This window comes from Panicum hallii, chromosome 2, assembly GCF_002211085.1.
Source record: "Panicum hallii strain FIL2 chromosome 2, PHallii_v3.1, whole genome shotgun sequence".
Taxonomy (NCBI): domain Eukaryota; kingdom Viridiplantae; phylum Streptophyta; class Magnoliopsida; order Poales; family Poaceae; genus Panicum; species Panicum hallii.
The window spans coordinates 39716161-39742550 of NC_038043.1; the positions used below are offsets into that span (position 1 = coordinate 39716161).

General features: G+C 45.7%; 4 protein-coding genes, 1 non-coding gene and 1 pseudogene across 8 annotated transcripts; 5 read left to right on the forward strand and 1 right to left on the reverse strand.

Annotated features, from left to right (window-relative positions):
• Positions 1-3242: 3242 nt before the first annotated feature.
• Positions 3243-7491, forward strand: LOC112880730 (cysteine desulfurase, mitochondrial-like). Of its 2 annotated transcripts, XM_025945479.1 has the most exons (3): positions 3243-4820; positions 5366-5400; positions 7079-7491. In XM_025945479.1, the coding sequence occupies exon 1, from the start codon at positions 3396-3398 to the stop codon at positions 4755-4757; it is 1362 nt and encodes a 453-aa protein (XP_025801264.1). In that variant the 5' UTR covers positions 3243-3395; the 3' UTR covers positions 4758-4820; positions 5366-5400; positions 7079-7491. The 2 variants fall into 2 exon arrangements, with proteins under 2 accessions (XP_025801264.1, XP_025801262.1); XM_025945477.1 differs by lacking the exon at positions 5366-5400.
• Positions 7492-9376: 1885 nt separating this feature from the next.
• Positions 9377-10104, forward strand: LOC112881026 (probable kinase CHARK). The gene is made up of 2 exons (XM_025945739.1): positions 9377-9603; positions 9705-10104. The coding sequence occupies exons 1-2, from the start codon at positions 9377-9379 to the stop codon at positions 10102-10104; spliced, it is 627 nt and encodes a 208-aa protein (XP_025801524.1).
• Positions 10105-10471: 367 nt separating this feature from the next.
• LOC112882470 (L-type lectin-domain containing receptor kinase IX.1-like) lies at positions 10472-13604 on the forward strand. The gene is made up of 2 exons (XM_025947539.1): positions 10472-11915; positions 12599-13604. The coding sequence occupies exons 1-2, from the start codon at positions 10531-10533 to the stop codon at positions 13359-13361; spliced, it is 2148 nt and encodes a 715-aa protein (XP_025803324.1). The 5' UTR covers positions 10472-10530; the 3' UTR covers positions 13362-13604.
• A 5287-nt stretch (positions 13605-18891) lies between these two features.
• Positions 18892-18963, forward strand: TRNAD-GUC. The gene has a single exon. It is a non-coding gene; the product is annotated as a tRNA-Asp (tRNA).
• Positions 18964-19606: 643 nt separating this feature from the next.
• LOC112881027 lies at positions 19607-22647 on the forward strand (annotated as a pseudogene).
• Positions 22648-22728: 81 nt separating this feature from the next.
• Positions 22729-26006, reverse strand: LOC112881446 (L-type lectin-domain containing receptor kinase IX.1-like). 3 transcript variants are annotated; one of them, XM_025946130.1, is made up of 3 exons: positions 25625-26006; positions 23701-25054; positions 22729-23565 (listed from the first exon to the last, which is right to left on the reverse strand). In XM_025946130.1, exons 1-3 carry the CDS (start codon positions 25731-25733, stop codon positions 22884-22886), a joined length of 2145 nt encoding a protein of 714 aa, XP_025801915.1. In that variant the 5' UTR covers positions 25734-26006; the 3' UTR covers positions 22729-22883. The 3 variants fall into 3 exon arrangements, with proteins under 3 accessions (XP_025801915.1, XP_025801916.1, XP_025801914.1); XM_025946131.1 differs by having other exon boundaries at positions 23701-25068; positions 25625-26004; XM_025946129.1 differs by lacking the exon at positions 25625-26006 and having other exon boundaries at positions 23701-25577.
• Between the last annotated feature and the right edge of the window lie 384 nt (positions 26007-26390).

Genomic DNA, 26390 nt, shown 5'->3' on the forward strand with positions numbered 1-26390 from the left:
ACCAAGCTCATTGTTCGCCAAGGAATGAGCCTCACTACTTATTGTTTCATCATTATCAATGTCGGATACTTCAAGTAGAGCTTCTCTTATTTCCTGCATTTGCAATCTTATAGCCTTAACACTATCAACTCGACTCTCCCAGCGAGTAGTTTAAAGTGGCTTTAGAATCAGACCTGTCAAATTATCCTTCAAAATTTTCCATCTCTTAGTAGACTTAGCAAAAATAGTATAGATACGTTGTATGATTCCGAAGAAATTTTTTGCTTTTCCACAACTCTTGGACATATCACAAAGTGTTAAATTAAGACTATGACAAGAACAGGCAGAATAAAAGGCCCTAGAATTGATATCCAATAGTTTCTTTTGTACTCCTTGATTTTTTCCTTTCATATTTGATCCATTATCATATCCTTGTCCTCTCACATTGTCTATATCAAGGTCAAGACTCTTCAATTCATTCTGCAAGACATCAAACAATCCTTGCCCTGTAGTATCATTTATATCCAGAATGATTCCTCTATACAATCCGAAGAAGTATCAACATATCTTATGATCAAAGACATTTGCTCTTGATGGCTGATATCAGGGGTACAATCAAGAATAACTGAGAAGTATTTTGATTCCTTTATTTTTTTTAATAATCTCATATCTGATTGCAGCAGCAAGTAAATTTATTAACTCATTTTGGATGCTAGGACCAAGGTAATGAACATGAGTTTCATCATTTGTGATCCGTTGAACATGCTCTTGGATGACCAGATCAAACTCAGCCAACATTTCCACCAGTCCTAAAAAGTTTCCATTGCTATCTTGGTACAACTTGCAATTATTGCCACGAAATGCTAAGTTGTGTTTTGCAAGAAATTTTACAATCATAATGATTCTGAACAAAACCTTCCTCCAGTGCTCCTTCTCTTTTTCAAGTTCTCTTTGAGCAACCTTATCTATTGTTTGATTCTTATCAAACCTAAGACGCAGGTCATACCAAGTGGCCATGTTTGTAATATGATCTGCACTAGTTTCATGATCTTTAAGTCTAATGTTAACATGAGACCAATCATTGAACCCCTCATTTGCTAGCTGACTTTTCAAATGACCCTTTCTTAATAATTTGCAACAGAAACAAAACACTTTGTCAAGCTCTTTTGAATATACTAGCCATTCTCTATCACATGTTTCTCCATTAGATAAAACTCTAGTGAATAATGCTGCAGAAAATCTTCTATTCAGTTTATCTCTAGGGCCTTTTTGAATTGACAAGTCCCTTTTGGGACCTTTTTGAACCAAAATATCAACCAATTTTCTATCAAGCCCATCCCAATATTTGGGATCAAAAATATCCAGCTGAAAATCATCCCTCTCCCTCAAATCAATATCAATTTCAGTACTATTGGATCCCTCAATGGTAGCAACAACACCATCAACATTGTTCGTATTTTCATCAATCTCTGAAGTGTGAGCCTCAACATTGCTAGCATTGTTAGTGTTATCTCTAATATTTTCATCTATTCCCATCTATAGAGTTTGATCCTCTGCACTACTCTGATTTTCTTTGATAACATATCTATCAAGAGCACCTTTTTGTGACTGCGCTAACGCCTTAAGCCTTTTTTTCTTCTTGCGTTTTTCATAACCAGAATCAAATTTTCTAATTCTTGAACTAGAGGACATGATGAGTTGATGACTATTTGATATTTGATATTTGATCAGCTCTACCGAATCAACAATCTACAAGTACGGCAATCTACAAGCAGGAACAACAAACTAAAAGATGTGGCTAACGCTAACGGAACGGCAAGCAGGGCAGAAAATGAGAAAACTAACCTGTTGTCGCGTGCGATCAGCCGATCAAGATCAGGCGTGCTTGCGTACTGTACTACTGTGGAGTTGCGTGATTGCAGCCTGCGTGATTGCGTCCGCCAGTCCGCCCTCTGCAATTCTGCTGTCGCGGCCTCCGTTCTTGCGGGCTTGCGGCAATGCGGCGTTGCGTTAGGTCTAGCGCAGGCGGCGGCGACGTTCTACTGGAGAGTAGAGAGAATTTGGATCGTGCGAGACGTGGGTCCTGGAAGGTCGATCGTCGGGCGCAAGGCATCGAAGACCCAACCCAAGGAAGTCACGTAGACACACGTAGACAGGTGGGCTGCTGATCGCTGATCCGTTTTGGACCTTAGGCAGGCCTGCAAATTTGTTATTAACCTTTTTATTAATAGTTAATGTACTAAAATTTGGAGGCCCCAACCAAAACGAGGCCCTGTGCCATCGCTCCAAATGCGCTGGTCCAGCGACGGGCCTGCAGAGGAAGTAACATCATCAATTGAAGAAAGTAAAAATCAGTTGGTGGCGGCGCTCCGATACCGGAGTTCGGGGTTTAGGGTTGGAGTTACCTGTGTCGACGTCCTTAGAAGGAGCTCCGGGATGGTTGTCGATCTGGTGGTGGTGGCAGGTGAAGGGCGGTGAGGCAGGGCGAGGTGGCCGTGGCCCCGACGACCAGGACAGCGGAGGACAACCGGTGGGAGGTGTTGGGGTAGGAATGTTCGCCGGAGATGAATAAGAAGACGAAGAAGAACGACATCGTGATTTCTATAGCTTTCGATGGAGGGGGAGGAGGAGAGAGAGGGAACAGGAGGGAAGGGATGGGAGGAGGGCGATCCTCACCGGCATTGGAGGTGACATCAGCGAGGGGGAGGCCAGCGGCAAGGGCAAGGGCGGGACGGGCCAGCTGAGGCATGATAGCTTGGAGGAGGGGAAGGGGAGGAGAAGGACGCCCTTGCCAGTGTCGAAGGCGACAACAACGAGGAGGAGGTTGGCAATGTGGTGGGATTTGGTTGGGTGGGGTGGGGTTGGAGGGGGGACAAGCGGAGGAAGATAAGAGCATAGAGAAAAATAAGCGGATAGAAAAATATAAGACATGTAAGAAGTTTAATATTATCGAAAGATCTATCTTCTTAGTTACCTTCAAATTATGTACACGGAGGAGCAGAGAACCAAGCATCGCTCCGTATCGGAAATAACCCCTCCTCGTTCCCGGAAAGTGAACTGGAGTACACTTGGAGGAGTGATGCACGTAGCAAAGAGCTGTAGTACTGCTGCACACCACCACCTTTCCTTCTCGACTGGGCCGAATTGCCGCTCTCTCAAACAACCGTACGTAGCCCCTAGGCTCGGCCCAAATGCGATTTGCCGTTGCGTGGCCCACTTCCCTTCCGTTATCCAATTCCATTTCCACCGCTGCGCCAGCGCCGCGTCGTGAGGTGCCTATCCTCCTCGCTCCTCCCGCCGCAAACCACACCTCCGCCTCCGTCTCCCCAGCAATTCCCAAATCGCCCCTCCGCCGAAACGGGAGCCCCGCGGCGGCGCCCCCGAACTCCAACCCTCCCCTGAACGCTCCCCACGCCATGGCCCTCTCCCGCCGCCTCCTCCCGCTCTTCCTCCGCCGCGGAGCCGGCGCCAGCGCGCACCTCTCCACGGCCGCCGCGGCCGCGCCGGCGGCGTCCGCCTCGGAGGAGGAGGACGAGCAGTCCGTCATCGTCAAGGGTGTCCGCATCTCGGGCCGCCCGCTCTACATGGACATGCAGGCCACGACCCCCGTGGACCCGCGCGTCCTCGACGCCATGCTCCCCTTCTACCTCTCCCGCTACGGGAACCCGCACTCCCGCACCCACCTCTACGGCTGGGAGTCCGACGCCGCCGTCGAGGCCGCGCGCGCCCGCGTCGCCGCTCTCGTCGGCGCCGACCCGCGCGAGATCTTCTTCACCTCCGGCGCCACCGAGTGCAACAACATCGCCGTCAAGGGCGTCATGCGCTTCTACCGCGACCGCCGTCGCCACGTCGTCACCACGCAGACCGAGCACAAGTGCGTCCTCGACTCCTGCCGCTACCTGCAGCAGGAAGGATTCGAGGTCACCTACCTCCCCGTGCGCGGCGACGGCCTCGTCGACCTCGCGCAGCTCGAGGACGCCATCCGCCCAGACACCGGGCTCGTCTCCGTCATGGCCGTCAACAACGAGATCGGCGTCGTGCAGCCGCTCGAGGAGATTGGGCGCATCTGCAAGGAGAAAGGCGTGCCGTTCCACACCGATGCTGCGCAGGCGCTGGGAAAGATCCCGATTGATGTGAACAGGATGGGGATTGGCCTCATGTCCCTCTCCGGGCACAAGATTTATGGCCCCAAGGGCGTCGGGGCGCTCTACCTTCGCCGCCGTCCGCGTATCAGGGTGGAACCGCAGATGAGTGGTGGTGGGCAGGAGCGTGGCATTCGCAGTGGCACAGTGCCTACGCCGCTAGTTGTTGGATTTGGTGCTGCCTGTGAGATTGCGGCTCAAGAGATGGATTATGACCATAGGCGAGTCAGTGCCCTGCAGCAGAGGCTGCTCGATGGCATCCGTGCGCAGGTCGATGAGGTTGTCATCAATGGAAGCATGGAGCACCGTTACCCAGGCAACCTCAACTTGTCATTTGCATATGTGGAGGGGGAGAGCTTGCTGATGGGGTTGAAGGAGGTGGCTGTTTCGAGTGGTAGTGCATGCACTAGTGCCAGCTTGGAGCCCTCATATGTGCTGCGGGCGCTCGGGGTGGAGGAGGACATGGCGCACACCTCTATTCGCTTTGGTATGGGCCGCTTTACCACCGAGGAAGAGGTTGACAGAGCAATTGAGCTCACTGTGCATCAGGTGAAGAAGCTCCGTGACATGAGCCCACTTTACGAGATGGCCAAGGCTGGTATTGACCTCAAGAGTATTGAGTGGTCGCAGCACTGAGGTGGCTTTCATGACAATCAGTCATTTGAAAGTGCCTTTGATGTACACGGATCGCTTAATTAGGTATATGGCTCTTAGCTGCTTACTCTTTAATATATCCTTTCTTTCAAAAGGGAAGATGTCGTGTGATAAAGTAATCTTACACATGTTCAGTATATCCTTGATAAAATTTTGACCGCGTGACAACATGTGCAGTATTTTCCTGGTGATTTATTCGAAGCATACATTTCCCCCTGTAACCTGTAATATCTTCTCTGGTGCTGAACTAACCTATTAAAATGATATTTTTTTTCTACTAATGCAATATTTAGAACAAGAGGAAGTGCATCTTAACATGTTTGCTCAATCTAAGATCAACATTTTTATTATTATTAAATGTGACTTTGCAAGTGTCTGTGCACATCAAGAAAATAGACAAGGCACTGTCTTGCTTTCAGGATATAACACTAAAGACAATAGACACGGCACTGTCAAGAGATCTGGCCTTTGTTTGCTTCTCACTGAAATTGCAGTGTTTAAGTAGTTCTAGTTGATATCTGATCTAATTGCTTACCACTGGGTTACTTAAACATTTCATATGTTACATTTTGTTATTGGTTTCATGACAGGTTAAGAGTGAGGAACTACATTACCCCGTTGCGATGTAATTGGTTGTCTCTGGTTAATCTGTTGTCATCTAAATAACACTGAATTGCATGCCTTTACCCGCATATACGGATCTACCATATTAGCTGAACCCAATGCCCTAATCCAGTTTATATTTCCAGTGACCTTTTTGAGCATATGGTAATATTTACAATATTCAATTAGTTATCTGATCTGAGCATATGTTAATGTAATATTTTCTCTGATGAAATTGCTACTAATGATCAATTTAGAGACCATCTAGAGAACTGAACCTAATTGAGTATTGTTCCATTAAGTGTCAACAAAAATTCAGAGCAAGATGAAATCGGATATGGTAGACCATGTTTGCTCAGTCTAAGATCTTTGCTACTGGCTGCCTTAGAATTCCTTTAGTGGGATTCAGATAGTGTTTTGTGCGAACTAGCTGGACTCTGCTAAACAAGAGGACAGGTTAAACATGCAGCCCAGGTATGGATTCATGGATTAAAATTGCAATGTCTAGCCATGTGGCCAGATCTGGCCTCTGTCTGCTTCTCTGAAGTTGTAGTGTTGAACATAGAGCCTACCAGATATTGGACCCAACTGTTAACCGGTGGGCTAAACTTAAAATTTCTTATGTTCCATATGGCCAGTTTTTTTTTCTCCTTTTGGAACTATCAAGGTTTAGGAACTGTATTAATCTATTGCAACAAAAAGTTACTTTGTAGTCGTTGATCAGTCTGTTGTTTTCCATCTGTGACTGGGTTGCAGGGCTTTACCCTGCATATACTGACATACCGTATTAGTTCATCTGTACATCCTGATCCAGCTGTAGTGTATACCTGTTCCTCTACTGTCCATCTTGGTGTATTGGTGAATTTCAGTATTGTCCTTTGATCTGTTCTTGATCATATTATTAGTACTACTTGTCGTTGTCATTTTTCTTATCCCTCATTTGCATACGATCCTTGGGGTATTTCTTTAGAAGCCATTATCCATACTTATGGTCTAGCACCCATTGTTGCATCTGTTGGTATTACGGGTCTGATCTCTGAATTAGTGATTTTGGAAACCAACACAAATGGTCTTCAGAACACAACTTTCTTAACCATGTTATGTTTATTTATTTTATTTAGTAAAGTTATAATAATATTGATGTACTTTTTTTTTGACAAATTTGACATCATTTTCACATGTCTAATCTAAACATTCAAAGATACTGGTAGTTGGTATCAATTGTTTTAAGTGTTGGCAGGACAAGTCATAAATTTGTTTTCGCAGGGATTATGTTTGTAGTTTCATTTGGGATATTTCTGCCACAAGCCCTCAATTTAGCTCACAACATTTATGTGATAGCGTCCCTTTGTGGCTATTTTTTGTGGGCCACGCTACGTAATCTTTTTGGGGTCTGTTCTTATTCTGTGTCTGGGTGCTTCTTGGTGACTATCGTTCTCTCAAGACCATATGAAGTCATTAGCTATATTTTCCTAGTTCCTACCATAATAATCTACAAAATTATGAGGAAAGGCAAGATACCTACTCGTAAAGCACCAATAAAATGACTGGGTTCCCAATTTATAAATCTTGATTTGGCGAATTCCTTAAGTCATTGTTGTGGATCATCTTGTATCATGGAGATTGATGTCTGTACATTTTTTTTAGTACCAGGACTAATCTCTATTCTAATTTGGTACCTCATTTTGGAACGCTTTCAGGCTTTGATGTCTGGTACCGTGAAGACATTCCAGTGGGTGGAATGATGTCGATACTCAGACTACCACATGATTCACATCATGTTATACAGGAACTTCCCATTGTTCGGCTCTTGGATGGGGCGCTGAGATGTATTCTGGAGGATTAGCTATGTTTTTTATGGTAGAGTATCTTGACACAAAATAAGGATACTTCAAATACTTGGTAATGTATCATCTGAAATAAAGTTTGAAGTAACGAGCAGTGGCAATGCTGTGAACATATCTTGGTGCTGATGTAAATTAATGTTATTTGCTCCATTCGGTAGGGTACCCTTAATTGGTTTTTGTCAGGTCTTATATATTTTATGTTTCTTCTTGCAAGTAGTTCGCAACATTGTACATCAGAAAAGAATTTCCACGCATTTTGTTACCAATCTCGGTGACCTTTGTTTCTCGGGGGAAGGTTTCACGTGCAGCCAACTATGTGTTGAAGCCCTCTACTTTTTATGTGAACTACCACCTAAGTGATTTGAGACCTCTGATCCTGAGTTACGAATGAATTACATGAAAGACTGGGCGTCGAGCCACCTTCCATGTTACTTCCTGGAGACCTTTTGGAGACGGAGCCATCCCGGCTGCGTAGCAAGCAGGCTGGGGTCGGTTGCTCTTTGTTTTTTTTTTAATAAACATTGCTCCTTCGATTCTTGGGCTCGAGTTCGCAACCCTTTTGTCAGAATTAAGTCCAAAGTTCTTTTTGATCGTCTAGAGCTAAATTTTTGTTGAGCAGCTGCTAAACTTTAGCACATACTTGTTTGGATCAATGGCTAAAGTTTAGTTAGGGCCTGTTTAGTTCATTTTGCAAAAACGCAAAATTTTACTGTTGTAAAGGAATTTTACTAATTTGAAGTACTAAATGAAGTCTATTTACAAAACTTTTTGCATGGATGGGTTGTAAATCGCGAGACGAATCTAATGAGCCTACTTAATCCATGTTTGCAACAGTGATGCTACAGTAACCATCCGTTAATTATTGCTTAATCATGGATTAATTAGCATCATTAGATTCATCTCGTGATTTACAACCCATCCATGCAAAAAGTTTTGCAAATAGACTTCATTTAGTACTTCAAATTGGTAAGATTCCTTTATAACAGTAAAATTTTGCGTTTTTCAAAATGAACTAAACAGGCCCTTAGATAAATGAGAGAAATTTTTTTCCAAGCTTATGTTCCCATTGGCCATTAGCTCTTTTCTACCGGTTAATGTTTAGACAACTTTTTAAGGATTGATAAAGTTTAGTTCATCCATTAGTTTTTTCCTGTTTTGATAGGTTAGTGTTAAAATTTAACGGTTCTATTTATTAGCATTTGGATCCAAACGGAATCTTAGCATATCATAAACTGCATTTCTTTCCTTCTAGTATGCACAAGAAGTAACCTTTGATCCATAGTGGTTAAGGTTATATTTGGATGCAAATACTAATAGTGCTAAACTTTAGTATTAATTTATCTAAATAAAACTGCTAATGGATGAGCTAAACTTTAGTCAAATTAAAAGATATATAAAATATTAAATGGAAGAAAGGAGTTAATGCCGACAAACCTCCCTTACGCGTTAGGGCTAAATTTTAGCTTAGTTAAACAGGATAAGTCCTTTACGCGCTCGAAGCTGGACCCCGACAGACACCAGACATTAGTTTGCGCTTTCTCGATTGCTCTTCCGTCGTGGGCCATCAGGTTTGGGCTGGTTTAGGCTGGTTCCAATGAAGTTTCCTCCGTCTACCCGCATGGCTGAGGCAGAGAGGTAGGGTGTTCGGATGCTGCGATTTATTTTTATTTTTAGTTCGTATCAAATTGGATGTTTGATATCAATTATAAGGATTTAATATGATCTAACTACAAAACTAATTGTATAAATGGAAACTAATTTACGAGATAAATCTATTAAGCCTAATTAATTCATCATTAGCACATATTTATTGTAGCACAATATTGTCAAATCATGAACTAATTAGACTTAATAGATTCATCTCGCGAATTAGCATCCATTTATGCAATACTTTTATAATTATTCTATATTTAATACTTCTAAGAGCAACTTTAAAAGATTCTCGTTGTTAGGAATAGAGATTTTGATGGAAAAATACCATTCAACAGCTTCTTAAATTGGTTATCCAAGTGTAGCCATCCTCCAATTCCGTATTTCTCGCTAGCTAAAAATAGATAATAAAAATAGTTTTTTAGAGTGTACACAAGATATAGAAAAGCTATTGGAGGAAAATCGATTTTTATGCAGAAGGCTCTTCAAGTAATAATTTAGATGGTGAAATTTAAAAAAACTCTTAAGTTCACGGAGTCGTCTGTGCAGGGGAGGAAGTTCGAGGCCGAGGTGAAGATCATCAGCCGGCCGAGGCACCGCAACCTCGTGCAGCTGATCGGCTGGTGTGACAGTTGCAAGGGGTTCCTGATCGTCTATGAGCTCGTGTCGGAGGGGAGCCTTGACAAGCACATTTACAACGGTGCGAGGTGGCTTGCCTGGCCTGAAAGGTATGGTGGACTAATTGAAATGGCGCGTGGTTCGTTCTACCATGTATTTATAGTTTTATACAAAGATTAACCTGAGTTAATTAATCGCCTTCCATCAACAGGTACAAGATCATCATCGGCCTGGGCTCCGCGCTGCGGTACCTCCACGCGGAGTGGGAGCAGTGTGTGGTGCACGGCGACATCAAGCCGAGCAACATCATGCTCGACTCCTCGCACCAAGCCATGCTGGGGGACTTCGGCCTGGCGAGGCTCTTCGACCACGGCGTCCGGCCAGCCACGACGCGGGTGGTGCTGGGCACCGCGGGTTACATCGACCCGGAGCTCGTCAACACGCGCCGCCCCAGCACGGAGTCGGACGTGTACAGCTTCGGCGTCGTCCTCCTGGAGCTCGTCACCGGCCGGCGCCCCGTGGAGGAGCCCAACGACAGCATTTGTCACGAGGGTATAGAAAATTCTCACAATAATAAAAAACTAAGATCATTAGATTTGATGATGATCTAACGGTCCAGATAAACTTAAGTATCCATATAAATAAATATTCAAGGTGCTTGCATATGTGTAGTTAGGATCATCATCGGTACGTCTAGGGAAGGCGCTAGGGTCCCTACACGGGGAACATATTGGCACCAACTATGTGGTCCATGGTCATTTATTTTAATACAATTTTATTAAATTAGTAGATATGCATTGAGACATTAGTCAAGTCAAGTCAAGTCTACTTTCCCCCACGACCACTTGCAACCAAAGGCTGCTACTGGCAGAATGGTGTACGGCCTACCGCGCCGAGTCTCATGGCCCGTGCTTCCTTGTCGGCCACTTGATCGACCCTGCTCATACACGACGATGCGCTGCGCTGCGCCTAGCTAGTGGTGTTCCCCTCTCCTTCGTTCTCATAGCAGCTCTCTACCCAAAACACAGAACAGAGTAATGGCCCTCCCTCACCTCTCGAGTCTCCTTCGCCCCTGCTACTCCTTGATCACCATCATCTTGTTCATCCATGCACCCCTTGCCGCCTCGGTTTCCTTCAACTTGGACTTCTCCACCAGCGACTACGCCTCGGAGCTCAATTACAGCAACGACTCCTACTGGGCTAAGCCTGTGATCGAGCTGACCAAGGATGCCGGCGGCAGCGTCGGCCGGGTGTGGTACGCGCGCCCGGTGCCGCTCTGGGACCGCGCCACGCGCGAGCTGGCCAGCTTCAACACCACATTCTCCTTCCAGATCAAGTCGGTCAACGAGACCCGCGCGCCGGGCGACGGGATGGCTTTCTTCCTAAGCTATTTCCCGTCGGTGACTCCCCCGGACAGCGCCGGGGGCACCCTGGGGCTCATAGGCGGCCGCTTCAACAACGCGACCGTCTCCGGCGACGAGCGGTTCGTGGCGGTCGAGTTCGACACTCACTCCAACAACAGAGACTGGGAGAGCGACAACCACGTCGGCATCGACGTCAACTCCATCGTCTCCAAGGCGTCCAAGGACACGTACCAGGCTGGTAGAGACCTGTCCTCCGGCCTCCCGATGGAAGCCAGGGTGACCTACCGCAGCGACACATTGCTGCTGTCGGTCGACCTCCAGATCGGCGACACCCCATACCACGTCAGCACCGACGTCGACCTGAGAGAGTCCTTGCCGGAGGCCGTCGCGGTAGGCTTCTCTGCGGCCACGGGCAGCTTTGTCGAGCTGCATCAGCTGCTGTCCTGGTCATTCAGCTCCGATCTGGAGGCATCGTCCCCGCCCCCAAGGACGGTGAATGCGTCTGCAGCACCCAGCCAATCCCCCGGCGGAGGCGGAGCAAAAGCCCCCAACAAAAACAAGCTCCGTGTCCGTGCGGAAACGCTCGCGCTTGCTACGGTGACAGGGCTTCTATGCCTTCTCTTGCTACTGATCCTTGCCCGTAAGCTCAATATGGTTTCGCTCTGGTGCGAGAAGCGAGCAAGGAAGAGGCTGGGCCACGGCCCCAGGAGGTACCAGTACAGCGAGCTGGCCAAGGCCACGAACAAATTTGATGAGCAGCGGAAGCTCGGCGTAGGGGGCTCCAGCGAAGTTTACCTTGGTGATGAATGCGGCCGCCGTTTCGCGGTGAAGAAGCTGATCTCCGCCGTCAGAATGACAGATGCGGAAGCCCAGAGGAGGAGGATAGAGTTCGAAGCGGAAGTGGACATCATAAGCAGGTTAAGGCACAAGAATCTTGTCCGTTTATTGGGGTGGTGCGACAGCAGCAACGGGCTCCTCCTTGTTTATGAGCTCATCTCTGGAGGTAGCCTCGACAAGCATCTCTACAGCACTGAGACGTCTCTTAGTTGGAATGACAGGTAACTTGCATTATATCTTTTAAATCAAAATAGAGTTGTTATTGAGACCAGCATATTTTGATGAGCATGAATCATTACGGATTTGGGTACTGTAGGAATAAATCCGTACCTATAAACCCAACGGATAGAACTTCTTGCCCATCAGATTTTAGGTTTCAGGTATCCATTGCCATCCCTAAGCATGATAGCTACTTGTCCATGCAACACTGTCTGAAACTTTCCTTTTTTTTTTAAATACAGTACAAATGCAGATGCTTATAAATATACACGCACACTCAACCCTATTAATACACGTACGCAAACCTATCCCTATGAGCACCTCTGAGAGGCTGAGCCAACTGATTCTCGAGATTAACGAAGTCACTGCAAGCGTCTCGTTATCGACGGACACGTCACCTACCATAAAAGAATAGCACCGATTAAATCATAGAATAAATGTAGGAAAATATCAGCACTTGTGCCTGCCGAATCAAAGACTCTAACAGTCTAACCTGGGTGGATAGGTTCCGCCACAAGAAACCTCACCCGTTGAGCTTCGCTCACCTCACCTCTGTTTCCCTCTTCTGTTCGTCCTGTCACTGCATGTTGTGCTATTTTGAACTTGTTTTTGTATCAAGCTAGCTATGTTGGTTATGCAGTAACCGATCACTGACTCCGTTCTATTGTACCTTAATGATGAATAGGTTCAGGATCATCATCGGTCTTGGGAAGGCACTAGTGTACCTACACGGAGAACATAGTGGCACCAAATATGTGGTGCACGGTGACATCAAGCCAAGCAACATAATGGTCGACGAGGGGCTCAACGCCAAGCTTGGAGACTTCGGGCTCGCCCGCCGCCTCGACCACGGTGCCGCGGCGCAAACAACAGAAACTGTCATGGGAACGAAAGGATATATCGAACCGGAGTTTATGGAGACCGGCAAGAGGTGCGTCGAGTCCGATGTCTACAGCTTTGGCATTGTCCTGCTGGAGATGGTCACCGGCTTTGGACCATGGAGGCGGCCACTGCCATCCTGGGTGTGGGAGCTGTATGCAGGCCAGAACACGAGAGTTCTTGAGGCCGCCAGCGCAACGCTGAGGTCCGAGTCCAACGACAGGCAGATGGAGCGCGTGCTCGTCGTCGGCCTCTGGTGCACGCAGCCGGCTCGGAGCGAGCGGCCGTCCATGGCGCACGCCATGTGGGTACTGGAGCACGCGGAGGCGCCGTTACCAGTTCTTCGTCCTAGCCACGGCCACCTGACATTGCTGGGAGGACTACTCGGCGAGTCTCCGGAACATAGGCGAGTGACGGCGCCACTTCTCGGCGAGTTGTCCCGAGTTCAATCGCAGATGTACTCCAATACTGCGCCGGCGGCCATCGCCACCGGCGAACAGGGCCTCGTACGGCAATGCTGTGACCGCAGTCACAGCATCGAGCAGGGTTCATACATTGTCGGCGGGTAACTGTACCAGCTACGCCACATGTTCCACCGGAACTCTGGCGACTACATCTCTCGGGAGTTGCTGATGTTCGGCTCAGTCTGCTTCTTCTTACCTTCCAGCTTGATTTGAGGACGGGATTACATCTCCTTGATTTCCGGACGAATCAGAACCAGTGGTGGTGGCAACGACGATGTCTTCGTGCACTACATGCATCTTTGTACTTGGATAATGGATATGCACCTCTGATTTGAAACTGGGCTAGCTTATTTCTCTCCAATGTCGTCCCAACCCTAATTAATATTGATCGAGTGTGCATGAACTCTGCACACGGAATGTTTATTGCCTTGCTGTCCACAGTCACCCGTTAACTTCCCCTTTTTTGGTCAACTTCAATTCGTCATCGATCCGCTACAGTAGAGCCAGAGGAAAGTGAGGGCGCAAAAGGGAAGTGAGCACAAATCAAGCAGTAGAGCCAGAGGAAAGTGAGGGCGGCGAAGGTGGATGAGCTCGCGGCAGCCATTGTTGGAGCTTAGTTATTGGAAACTAAGGACGACTAGAAGGTGGTCAAGTGGAATACCATCACGACATTGGGATGGCTAGCAGCTCTGCCTCTGCCTTTTATTGGCTATAAACTGGACGAATTCAACGTCTCCCACTGTGTTCGTTATTAGGAAATAAAGTCTTGAGGCTTAAGGCATCGCTGGCCCGACATGGAGTATTTTTTTTTTGTGGCTAGAGGTAGTAAATTAAAATTTGTTAGTACGGGCATTACTGTTGGAAGCAAACAGGAAACTTCATATATAGCAAACCGAGCGTGACCGAATTAGTTGTGTTCCCTATAGTTGAACATGTCCATTTGCCCATTTGGAAAAGTTTAATATGACTCAGGACGACACAGTGTGTCTCAAGATTTTTTTAATATGGGATTAAACCGGCCTCTATATCCATCTTGTGGATATATACAGTCAAATATAATAAATATAATAAGAGTTCTTAGACTCTAAACCTCAAATGAGAAACTTCACACAAATAATAAAGAAAGCTATAAAATAAAGAAAGAAAACTAAAAGACTAAACTTCAATCTTCTTCTTCGTTCCCACTTCAACCTTACAATATCTTCACGCAGCACCAATCTATCACATCTCTTGTCTGCTTAGAAACTTGATGTTCGAATTATTTGTTGCTTATCAAATCTTTTCATGCAAATCTCCATCTAGTATGTGGGTGCGAGGAGATGTCGACATCGCCTCCAAGAAGGGAGTGGCACCACAAGGTGTCACCAATGTCAACACCAGCAAAAAGCCGGATAAGAATCCCTCAAATGTTTTCCCGTAGTATCCAATGACAATATGGATATGTAGATAGCACATCAACAAAGCCTCCAAGGAGAAAAGCGGCGTAAGAAGTGCCGCCATTGCCTACCGGCGTAAGGCCGGACTAAGATTTCTCCCTACAAATCCCGAAGTGCCCCGGAGCTAACTCCGAACACCTGCACCCACTAAGAGTGCTAGCTGGCCGTCCACCTCCGAGGGCTGAGCCTTCCCCAGCAATAGTGCTACTGCCGTCACCATCCCACCATCGCGTCGGCTCCTCGGGTGAGGCTGGAACCGGCCTCACTGGCCTGGACCCAGCGCCAACCCCGCCGTGCATTAATTAATTATTATATGATCCTAAGATATCATATTCATAGTCCAAATTTTGTTTTAGAGCAATCTTTCTATGTGCCACTATTTTCTTCATATATTTTAATTATGCCACTCAAACAATATTCTACATCGATCATGTAGAAAATTATGCAAAATTAAAATTAAAGTATATAGCAAATGGTTTTTTCAAAAACACAAGTTGATGCAACCTAGCCACTGGCTATGATAAATTATTTCTAAGAATTTATTTGCCATGAGACCGTACTTTTAGGCAACAAATTACTTGCTCATCACTAAAAGATCTACATCTTATGATGATTACCTTTGATGTGTATATCCAAAATTCACACAAATGGACAAATTTTCATATGACTATCACGTCATTTATTCCTACAGGAATAAAAATATATTTAAAGCAGTTACACTGCCCTTTGTCCTATAGTTTAATTTTATTATCAAGATCATCTTGATTTTAAAATTTTGCATCTTTATAGCATAATATATTATTTAATTTACAATGGTAAATTAATCCTATACATGATTCTTCATGTACGAAAATAACTCATCTAGTCAATAAAGATTTCACTAAACTTAGATGGTAGAAACTACCTGACTTGGGCAATGGATGATAATGCTATCAGCAGAAGGTTTCATTAGTGCAATTAATAAACCTAATTCAAAAGTTCATCTCTCAGAAGCACCAAATATACGACCTTACATTTTCTAAGGCATCATCTTCATTCAGATCTAAAGAATGAATATAAGATGGAACAAGATCCTAAAAACCATTAGGTTGCACTCAAAGAGCGCTACAGTCAACAACAAGCTATAATTTTACCAGAAGCAAGATGCGAGTGGTCAATACTCCATCTTATAGACTCCAAATCTATTGCAGCATACAATTCTGCAGTACACAAGATTTGTTCCAATCTTCATTTCTCCAATCAACTTTTGGATGATGCAGAAAAGATTGAAAGACTTTATCTACATTTCTCCCTGAAGATAGGTTATTGCAACATCAATATAGTTGCCATAAGAACACCAAATATTTTGATTTAATATATGATTTACTCTAGGTAGAAAAACATGATGAGTTATCAACAAAGAACCATCAAATATGCCCTGTGCCACCTCTGCCTGAAAAGTTCACTTCAATACTTAGAATAATAAAAGAGGTTTAGGGGTAAGAAATTTAACAAGAATTTAAAGAAAAATAGATAAAACAAGCAAAATTATAAGGCAAAAAAGGGTCTTAACAGAGGGAAAGGTACTCTTAAAGATAACTCTCATGTTTGTTAAAGGTGTGGTTATTACAACCACATCAAAAAGTGCTACATTCCCAAACATTTGGTTGACTTGTACTAAAAATCTGTTAGCAAACAAGTTCAAGAGGACAAGTTTGAAGCCCACTTCATTACTCGATCTGTTGACGCTAGTTGCTCCAAAGATGTGCCCATGGAACATGATAATAAGAAGTCCCACCTCAGTTGGCTAACTTACTCAATAATGACGACATGCTCATGGAATACGAATCCAATAACATACTTAGAGATATAAATTAGTCTCCATGGTCCCCCAAAGACTTAGTTCTGTAAGCCATATTTATATAACATTATATTGTGTTTGTTATCAAAAGTATTGTAAGATCTATGATACTTAACAGATAAAATAAAATAAAGTATGTATATATATATAATGTATGAGTAGTTGTACCACTAAAGTATGTATATATATAATCTATGTAATATTAAATTTAGATTATCCTAGGGAACAATCCAAATGGAGGAATAAATTTATTTAGTAAATAGTTGTACCACTAATACAATACTTAGAAAAATTAAATATTTTCAAACTCTTACTAAGAGTAAAGGAAACGTCACAACTATTATAGGTCGTGATGCTGTGGTTGTTGGTTCAAATCGAGCCACATTAATTGTCCCTATGAAATCCACTTGTTTGTGCCTGCCGGCCTTTTTTCGCTTATAATTCAGAAACAGCTCCGTCCATCTAGAGGGCAAAATCTTCCCACCACATATTAACAGCAATGTAACAGTCATCTAACGGCAGTGGCACGTAAAGGATAAAAAGTTATAACGGATGGCAGATAAGGGATCCTATAATCTTCGATGGCATTGAAAGGATGGGTACAATTTCTAGTGACATGGAAGGAATTTTCTGTGAGAAAATTATTGGTACTCGGGACTTTCTCCTATACGGCCATGCGCGTGCAGCAAATGATACTCGGGAGTTTCTCCTATAATTCTACGCGGACCTGCTCTAACTCGATCGGTGCTGGATAGACGACGAGTTGACTACTGACACCTTCTCTGGCGGGGATGCAGATGGAAATCTCGTCAACGGTGTGATGCTGTGATCTGTTGGCCACGAACACAACGGACGCGCGCGGATCCTACGCGTCCTTGGTTCCCTGATCCGGCGGCGATGATTGACGATGAGTTGAGTAATTAATCATGCGAGTAGCAAGGGAGTCGCTGGGAGCAGGATCCTGTTTGTTTTGCATCTGATCTGCTTCTTACACTGGGAAAACAACTTGCGCAAGCTAAGGCCTCGTTTGTTCTCGACAATGCATAGCTGTGTCCCCTAGTTAAACCCTTAAAGAAATTCGGTTCTAAGATACTATTTTTCGTCTGGCAGGCATGATTTATTGCCAGTTTCAACGGAATGCTTCACGTGGGGAGCTTCTCACATCAGATTAATTATAACAATCCAGCAAGAATCTGTTTCCTCCATTTATAGATTGTTGGTAGCCTTTGGATTGTTAAACCTAAAGCAAAAGGCTGCTCATTTCGTTGAGCTTGTGAATGCAACAGTTACAATCCAATAATCTCGAGCTAAGGTATGAATACTGAACACAGTTCGTTAGTCCTTACTGTTCAAACAAAAGTTAGTTAGTCCTTGTAAATTGTGAAAAGCATCTTTGAAGATTGTAACAATCACGAGATGTAAGTGAGAAGATTGTTGAATTATTGTAACAATCTATCACGAGCATTGTTATAAATCAAGGTACGAAGCTGTATTTTTTCGAAACACAGTACATATATACATGCACACACAGTCACCAATATACGAGCATACTTATACACACCAGCTTATTGATATTGTTGAAGTCACCATAACCAATTATTAGCTGTTGACATTGCATTGCATGAGTCTAATACTCGAATCCGGTGAAGAAGTTCCACAACGAGAAACCCAGCTAATAACTTACGGAGAAGCTATTGTTTTCTTAGCGTTGCATAAGGGTCCCCATTGACTTTACACTTTAGTACGCAATATATACCAACTAGGCCTGACAAAATCATGTACGCTCAGCAAGTGGTCTGACAAGCTGCAAAAGGGAAAAAAAAGTACACTAATCCGCTGAACACGCTACCATTTGAACTTTTTTTTTTACTTCGTACAGGTAATTTGTTTCATCAAGAAAAGCTATTGTCATGTTCTAGGAAAGGTGGTAGTGCGTGGGCCTACTTTCGTACCAGCGTGCCCAAAGGTAACAGGACACAAGCCTTTGGCCCCGATCACTCTATTAATGTATAAGATTTGTGCACAAAACTTGTAGAGTTTACTAATGCATGCGTATTCAAAAGTAGTACTAACTTATGATTGAAATTTTGTATCACAATAATATGTAAGGCGTATTTTAATATGATCGTATCAAATTAAACAGTACCGTAGAGTATCACAATAATTTCTACCGTAGAGTTTCAGTACCGTTCCATCCCGCTGAGAAACACACAACAAGGCCGAAAAGCAATGCTGCATTTCATTCTGCCTATTTCCAGTCTACTACTTATCTAATGGAAAAATGGATTTAAACCAAAAAAGAATAGACAGGGACGGCGTGCTTGTATACCTCATATGATAATTGATGTAAGGCATCCAAGTCGTTGTAGTATAGTGGTGAGTATTCCCGCCTGTCACGCGGGTGACCCGGGTTCGATCCCCGGCAACGGCGTTGTGTTTCTTTTTCCCAGCTGGCAGCCTGGTGGGGCTCTTTTTTTGGGCTCCGCCTATCGATTGGGCCGTTTCGAGCCATGGGGCCAATTAAGACCTGCGTTTGGAAACTCCCGCCGACGGGGTTTGTGAGATTCTTTTTTGCTACGTATCAATTTATTTTTCGACCGCAGAATATATGGAAAATTACAATTTTTTACTTTTATTCTATGCAGGTGCAATATGGCTCCTTAAATACTTTCTTTATTGCATGCACTTCATGTATTAATTATTATGAAAAACAATTATCTGCGCAACTACTGTTACTCGCAACTACTATCCGCTTGGTGTTAAATTTACATGATCGCATGATTCACGTGGATGTAAACAGATCGGCTTCCAGGGACGGGTGCGAATATGCATCCCTTCATCGGAACCATCACCTGGAGGACGGCTTCAGGCGATGGCTCGCGTTTTTGTAGCGCGAGCATGTATAGCCGCGGCGTTCAGGGACCCCTCCCAACTCGACCTCCGAACAGGGTCTGTGTCTCTGATGGGCTGCTATTGTCTTCCATTCCTCCAGCTTAATCAGCTCCGGCTCACCGGCGCAGGTACGTGGAGGTGGACGAGCGCAGTGGCGACCGCCTCTTCTGCTACTTGCAGTCATGCTCTGACTCAGCGGCGTCCCCGGATGCACTTCCTTCACCGGCCTCGTCTATCAGATCGGTGAGCTCACGGTCGCCTCCTACTGGTACTCCATTCTGTTGATGATTGCTTCAGAGTCCAGAGATCCTTCCTCTATCTCATAGTCAAGAATGGAGTAGGATTCTGGTAGCCATTGAAATTCCAGAGGTCACAGCTTTTCATGCCAAGCTTAACATCTATTGGGGTCTTTCAGAAAGCCCAGCACAACTGCTGTATAGTGTATAGCTGGAGGATATACCATTGTTCAACCGAGAGGCAGTGTCACTATTTACCTCCACATGACATTGAAGATACCAATATGTGTGCATTATTGTCAAGTTTGATACCACCTCCTCGCATAGACAAGTTAGTGATGCCTCATTGCAATGTAGAATTTTCATTTCTGTCACCTAAGAACCGTGTGAAACCTCATCAAGTCTACTTAAACTAAAACTAGATTTGTATTTACCAATTTATTCGTGTATTACCGAAATGATATAAAACTAGGTGATTTGAATTATTTGCGAAGACCGAAAAGTCCATGATATCAAAATCGAAAAAGAACCATGCTTGCACATCCCTAAAATTGATTTTCAGGTCCTCTGAAATTTGATAATCAAGGCTACAAGCATGGCCTGGCTAAGTTGGTGTACAGATCAGAGTCCTGGACCAAAGGTTAAAAGATTTGAACCCACCATCTACCTTTATACCTCACTCTCCCCCCTTCCTTACCAGAATATGCAATTTCTCAGTGTTTTAACACGTCTTTCACCAAATAATTGCACAATAATCCAGGTGAGCAATATCATTTTTCTCGATTAACCTGTTGGAGCTGGATTTTCATACTCCATTGCAGAACGAGGATACAATTCAAGTGACACCAAAGCTGTCAACCAAATTATTATCTTTCTCAGGAAGGTTACATCCCCTGCTTCGCTAGTATCAAAACTAAGTCTGCTAAACACAATCTGGATATGCTTGTCGCAATAAGGCCTTCACCAAGCAAACATGCTAAATTACATTTTTTTTGTTTTGTGGCATTTCTCGCTAATTTCTCAGTGGTTTGGTGTGCACCCGGAGTTCTTGTCAAATCCTCTTTACATTGGTGGTGATTCATACTCTGGTATATATAGTTGTGCCAACCGTTACCTCTGAAACTGCCAATGGTGAACTTCCCTCAACTAGTCGACTATCACCTTCTGTTCCTTTTCATTGTTTTCGTCCATTAGTGCACAAATTTGATTTTGCTGAGTGGCACCTTTGTTCCAGGTAACGATGTAGGAAGTGAACCTGCTCTGAATCTAAAGGTTTGACAATTACACTATAAGCTGCACAATCATATATAAAGATTATTTTGGGTTCCTAGATGCTGTCCTGTTTTCGGAGCATAGATCTCCCCAATTAATCTTGCACATCATTTTCAGGGATACCTCGTGGGCAATCCATACACAAATTTAAACATTGACAAGCCATCAATAATTCCGTTTGCTCACAGGATGGGTCTCATATCTGACCAAATCTATGAGGTAGGTATGGAGTAAAAATGAATAGCTGCCTCCAGCACTTTTATATTCTAACATAGAGTTTACATATTACGTTCGAAATCTCTATACATGTCTGCTGCATTGCTGAGTCACATTTTTCATAAAAGTCAATCCGAATGAATGATATGTGCGTCTTGTTATTTCCAGGCGTACAAGAAGAGCTGCAGTGTGGGGGATAGCAGCCACCGTAGCCTGCAGTGCACAAGCAGCCTTGACGGCATACATGAGGTGGCATATGAGCACTATCGGATTATTATCGTGCATTTTCAAAAGAAAAAAAGAACTGTCGAATGACACTGCTACTACTAAGCAATTGGCAGTTTATTCTCTTTGTAAAGTGTGTCAAGGACATATTTCCGTTCCACATTCTGGAGCCCAAATGCGCTTATGCAAGCCCCCATCCATTCAACTTACTCAAGCTGAAGCTGGATTCAGACATTCGATTGAGAGATGCAGCTTCTCCAGGATTATACTGCCAAAGGGTTTTACTTGTCTGAGATTTCTACACACTGCAGAGTTAGTGCCCAAATGAACTTTTGATTTCTTCAGTACTACCCACCATTGTTTGTGTGACAAGATAATCTAATAAATATGAAAATATGAACCGCACTGTTCTTGGCAGACAGGGCTATATACACTATCCAGACTATGGGCAAACAATGCCGCGGTAAGAGAGGCTCTTGGTATCCACAAGGTATGGAAGCCCGAAACTGATGCAGCAGCCCTTTGTACTGAACTATCTGTTTCTGCTGGTTCTGGATTTACAGTGGCCATGCTAATGCTGGAAGACATTAATTCGTACAATGCTACGGTCGCCTGTGGCCTGGCATGATTCAAGTTGTTCTGACCACAGCTTGTGCTTGAATAATCTGAAAGGAATAGCCCCATCTAATTCATTGTACTTTGCAATCGTAAGGTGGTTGTTAATCTAGCAAGTACTATTGCGTTCTACAATGCAGGGAACAGTTCCCACATGGTTAAGATGCAACAAGGCTACACAGTATTCTAAAGATATTACGAATTCAGTAAGGTACCATTTGGACGTGAACACCAAAGGCTACAGCGGTCTAGTATATAGTGGTGATCATGACATGACTGTACCTTATACCGTCACACCGTCCTAGATTAGGTCCATTAATTTCTCAGTTGTAGAAGATTGGAGACCATGGTATGTCGACGGGCAAGTTGCTGGGTAGGTCCCGTATGTCAATCAATCTATCTACAACATCTGCACATCGAATTCTATTTTCTTCTACATTTAGATCACTCTAAAAGCCAATTTCTTAGTCATGTTCTGATGATCTCGGTTGTGCAACAATCGGTCTGACCAGATCTGTATACATGTTATGTGCAGATATACGTCATACTCTAATAACCTCTCATTCGCAACGGTGAAGGTAGGAGCTTTGGGCGTCCTTCATTTTGTCCCAATTCCTAACTCATTCTTGGTTCAGTATTTGTTGTCGTATGCTATGTAATTATGTAGTCGAGATAACTAGTGAAGCCATATTGACATTACCTCATGAGTAGTCCTGTAGGCCATTGATGTAACATAGAGATTTAGTGGCTAAGGGAATAAAGCATTAACTCCGTTTGTTCCAAGCGGTCATAGCTTAAAGTCATCCACAAATTACGTACACAAAACCATGATCAAATAATACATCAGCATCCACCAGGCACCACGATAACCATGGAATAATGGGGGTAAATCTGATCAATTGGCAGACGATTCGGAAGATCGAGTCGTGCCTGTGGTAGCCGAAGAGCGGCCACCGCTGGAGAAGGAGCTGCTGAAGGCTCCGCGCTCGCCCACAGCAAAGCTCGGAGCTGCCGCCATCATGTACATCTGCAGTGGAAGGTCTGGCAGCTTGTCCTCCGACTGCAGGATGTACAAGGCGTCCGCAACCGATGGCCGGTGCTCCGGCTCACGGAGCGTGCACCAGAGCCCCACGACCAGTGCGCGCTCCATCTGCCGCTCCGCGGCCTTGTCACCCATCCTCAGCCGCGCGTCCGCCGCATCAAGGATCTTGCCCTCGCTGTACAGGCTCCAAGCCCACTTCATGAGCATGAACGACGGGTCCCACCTGTCCACGGGCGGCCGCCCGGAGACGATCTCGAGCAGGACGATGCCGAAGCTGTAGACGTCCGACTGGGTGCACCGCCTGCTGGTGTTGACGAACTCCGGATCTATGTACCCCATGGTGCCTTTGACCACCGTGGTCTTGGGGCCCGCCCCGTGGTCACCGAGGCGGGCGAGCCCGAAGTCTCCAAGCTTACAGTTGTAGGATGAGTCGAGCATTATGTTGCTTGGCTTGATGTCACCATGCACTACGCATTGCTCCCAGTCTCGGTGTAGGTAGCGCAGTGCTGATCCTAATCCCACAATGATGTTGTACCTATCAAATTGAGAACACAAAGTTAGCATGTCACCATAAAAATCATGATACAATTGTCGTATTAGTAATGAAAGCAAACTACAGCCGCAAGTGAGAAATGTTGAAATTTAAATCAGACTTTGTTAACAGCCATACCTCTGGGCCCAAGTTAACACACTCTCGGTGTTGTAGATGTGTCTATCAAGGCTGCCTTCTGGCATGAGCTCGTAGACAAGCAAGAGACCCTTGAGGCTGTCGCACCAACCTAACAGCTGCACGAGATTGCGATGCCTCAGCCGGCCTATGATCTTCACCTCTGCCTCGAATTCCTTCCTACTCTGCGATGACTCCGACGAGAACTTCTTGATGGCCACCATCCGGCCGTCGTCATCGACGTCGCTTGGAAGGCACCCCTTGTACACCCTACCAAAACCTCCTCGCCCGAGCATATTCTCCTCTGCGAAGTCGCCTGTGGCCGCAGCAAGCTCACGGTAGTGGTAGCGTCTTGGTCCAGCCACCCCTCTCTCAAAGTCAGCCTCGCCGTGTTGCTCGTCTGACTCGCTGCTATCATTGGTGGCTTTGTTTGCTTTGACGTTTTTTCTGCACTTGTGCCACAGGAGCAGACCCACAATTCCACAGACCGAGACAGCGAGTGCAGGAACCAGCACCGTGAGTACCAATTTTGGCGACGGCACTGACGTAATTTCTGGAGCTGCAAATGGTTGAGGTGAAGGTGCAGGTGGCATATCTATCGGAGTGACCTTCTTTTCAAGTGTGGAATTGAACGACCATGCTTGTACCCGGTGAAGCTCAGCCGACGAGCCAGTCGTCGCGGAGAAGCCGACGGCCACCTGCTCCGGCAAGAATAACTTCAGGTCAGCGGTATGGTTGACGTGGTATAGGTAACCTTCGATATCTAGATCGACGGTTAGCAGCTTCGTCTTGTTATCGTATTTGACCGTGGCGGTCATCCAGAGATCCGACGTGAGGTTCTTGTGTCCGGGCGAATCATAGGGATCCGTGTAAATGGACGCCACTGACATGATGGAGTTGATGTCGATGCCGACGTGCTGGGAGCTATTATCCCATTGCGGATTAAGGAACGTATCGAACTCGACGGCAACAACCCGACTGTCACCCGTGGCGTTGAAGTGGTTGGTGTCGTTGAAGAGGCCGAGGTTCCCACCCCCACCGCCGCTGTTGCCCAGGACGCTGCTGTCCGAGTAGCTCGCGAGGAAGAAGGCCATCCCGTCGCCAGCATTAAAAGTCCCATCCGGATTCTTCTGATATTGAGTATCCTGAAAGATCAAAAAGGAGAAGACGGTGTTGAAGCTTGCCAGCTCACCGGTGGCGGCGTCCCAGAGCAGCACCGGCTTCCCGTACCACACCCGACCAAGGCTGCTGTTGCTTGGGAGAGTACGGTCATTTTTTGTTAGATCGATCATGGAGCCAGCGAACTTTGCGTCCCCCACGCACTTGAGACCGTTGGCGCAGGGGTCCTTGCTGGTATCTGAAAAGTTGAAGCTGAAGGAAGTTGAGGAGGCACATGGTGCGTGGATGCAGAGCATGAAAAAGCAGCAGAGGCAGAGGAAAGCGAGGAGGCCGGAGGTTGCGGCAGCCATTGTTGGGGCTACTAGCAAAGAGCGCTTAACAAGGAAGAAGGGCAACCGATCAATTATATTGGCATGGCGACGCAAGTGTAGCTAGCTACGGGCCAGCTGTTGTCGCTTGACCGTTGACCCTGACTCAAAGTCTCCGGTGTTGTATCTTCCGTGGATCCATGTATTGCGGCTTGGTGGCTCCAGTGCGGCGATTAATTGATTGTGACCTTTCCTTTTGCCGAAAGGGGAATCGTATAAAATAGAGCACCTATAAACTCCTAAAGATCATCAAGTTCCCTAAGAAAACTATCAATTACAAAGAGCCCCAATCGAGATCTGTTCAGCGCTCCATTGGTCACTTTGCTACTTACGGCGGGTCCAGAATTTAGGTGTGGGTGGGTATTCAAAATTTTTAAAGGTGAGTTTTTTTTTTTACTTCTATCATCTGACAAAACATGGACAAGTTCCTTAGTCCTCACCTTGGTTGCTCAGTATCACTGGCTCGATTGGCGAATGCTTGCTGTCTTGCTGCTCGGATGCCGGTGCCGCAGCCAGCCGAGCCCGCTGCCTGCGCTTGCGCCGGCGCATGGCGGAGCCGCGCGCCTGCTGCAGTGCCGCCGCGGAGCCCCTGCGCGGTGCGCGGGCCGCGGGAGCCGGCCGGCCCGGGCGCTTAGCGGCTAGCGCTCGTCCGCTGCCGGGCCGCCGCTCGCTCGTCGGCCGTCGCTGCCTCCCCGGGGTGCGGGGCGCCGCCGCCTAGGGTTCCTGCCTGAATCGGGAGGAGGACGAGTGGGGGATCGGCGCGGGTCCGGGGAGCCGAGAACGCTGGGCTTGGTCCGTGCGTGGGCCGTCTGGTGGGGACCAGGAGGCGGGCTGAAGGATAGCATAGATTGGGAGCCTGTTCCTCTCTCTCAAAAAAAGAAAAAAACAAAGAAAACTAGAAATTGCAAAAGCTTCCGCTTGCATTCCCTGCAGTTTCCACACTCCCCGTCTAGCAAGGGATTGACTGGCGGCCGATGAAGTCTCTGCCCATGTACATGTAAAAGTGCTTCTTCCTCGACGTGCAAAGCTGGAATTAGGCGCAACGCAATCAACACGCAGGGACGACCGGCGACTTCACCGGTCATGAGCCCTGCAGCTACTGTAGATAGCAACCTGCCCTGCCCCCATCCAACTCGCCCAGCAACAATGCATTATGGGCAAGCTCCAATTCAGGAGCAACAAATTACAAATATATACGATTCGCTG

What these genes read in the sequence shown, in the direction of transcription:
- LOC112880730 (XM_025945479.1), top strand. Translation starts at nt 3,396, where the DNA reads ATGGCCCTCTCCCGCCGCCTCCTCCCGCTCTTCCTCCGCCGCGGAGCC.
- LOC112881446 (XM_025946129.1), bottom strand. Translation starts at nt 25,166, where the DNA reads ATGGCTGCCGCAACCTCCGGCCTCCTCGCTTTCCTCTGCCTCTGCTGC. An exon ending in GTGTTAACTTGGGCCCAGAG is followed by an intron (nt 23,566 to 23,700) that starts GTATGGCTGTTA and finishes TCAATTTGATAG; the next exon opens with GTACAACATCATTGTGGGAT.
- LOC112881026 (XM_025945739.1), top strand. Translation starts at nt 9,377, where the DNA reads ATGGTGAAATTTAAAAAAACTCTTAAGTTCACGGAGTCGTCTGTGCAG. An exon ending in TGGCTTGCCTGGCCTGAAAG is followed by an intron (nt 9,604 to 9,704) that starts GTATGGTGGACT and finishes TTCCATCAACAG; the next exon opens with GTACAAGATCATCATCGGCC.
- LOC112882470 (XM_025947539.1), top strand. Translation starts at nt 10,531, where the DNA reads ATGGCCCTCCCTCACCTCTCGAGTCTCCTTCGCCCCTGCTACTCCTTG. An exon ending in TCTCTTAGTTGGAATGACAG is followed by an intron (nt 11,916 to 12,598) that starts GTAACTTGCATT and finishes AATGATGAATAG; the next exon opens with GTTCAGGATCATCATCGGTC.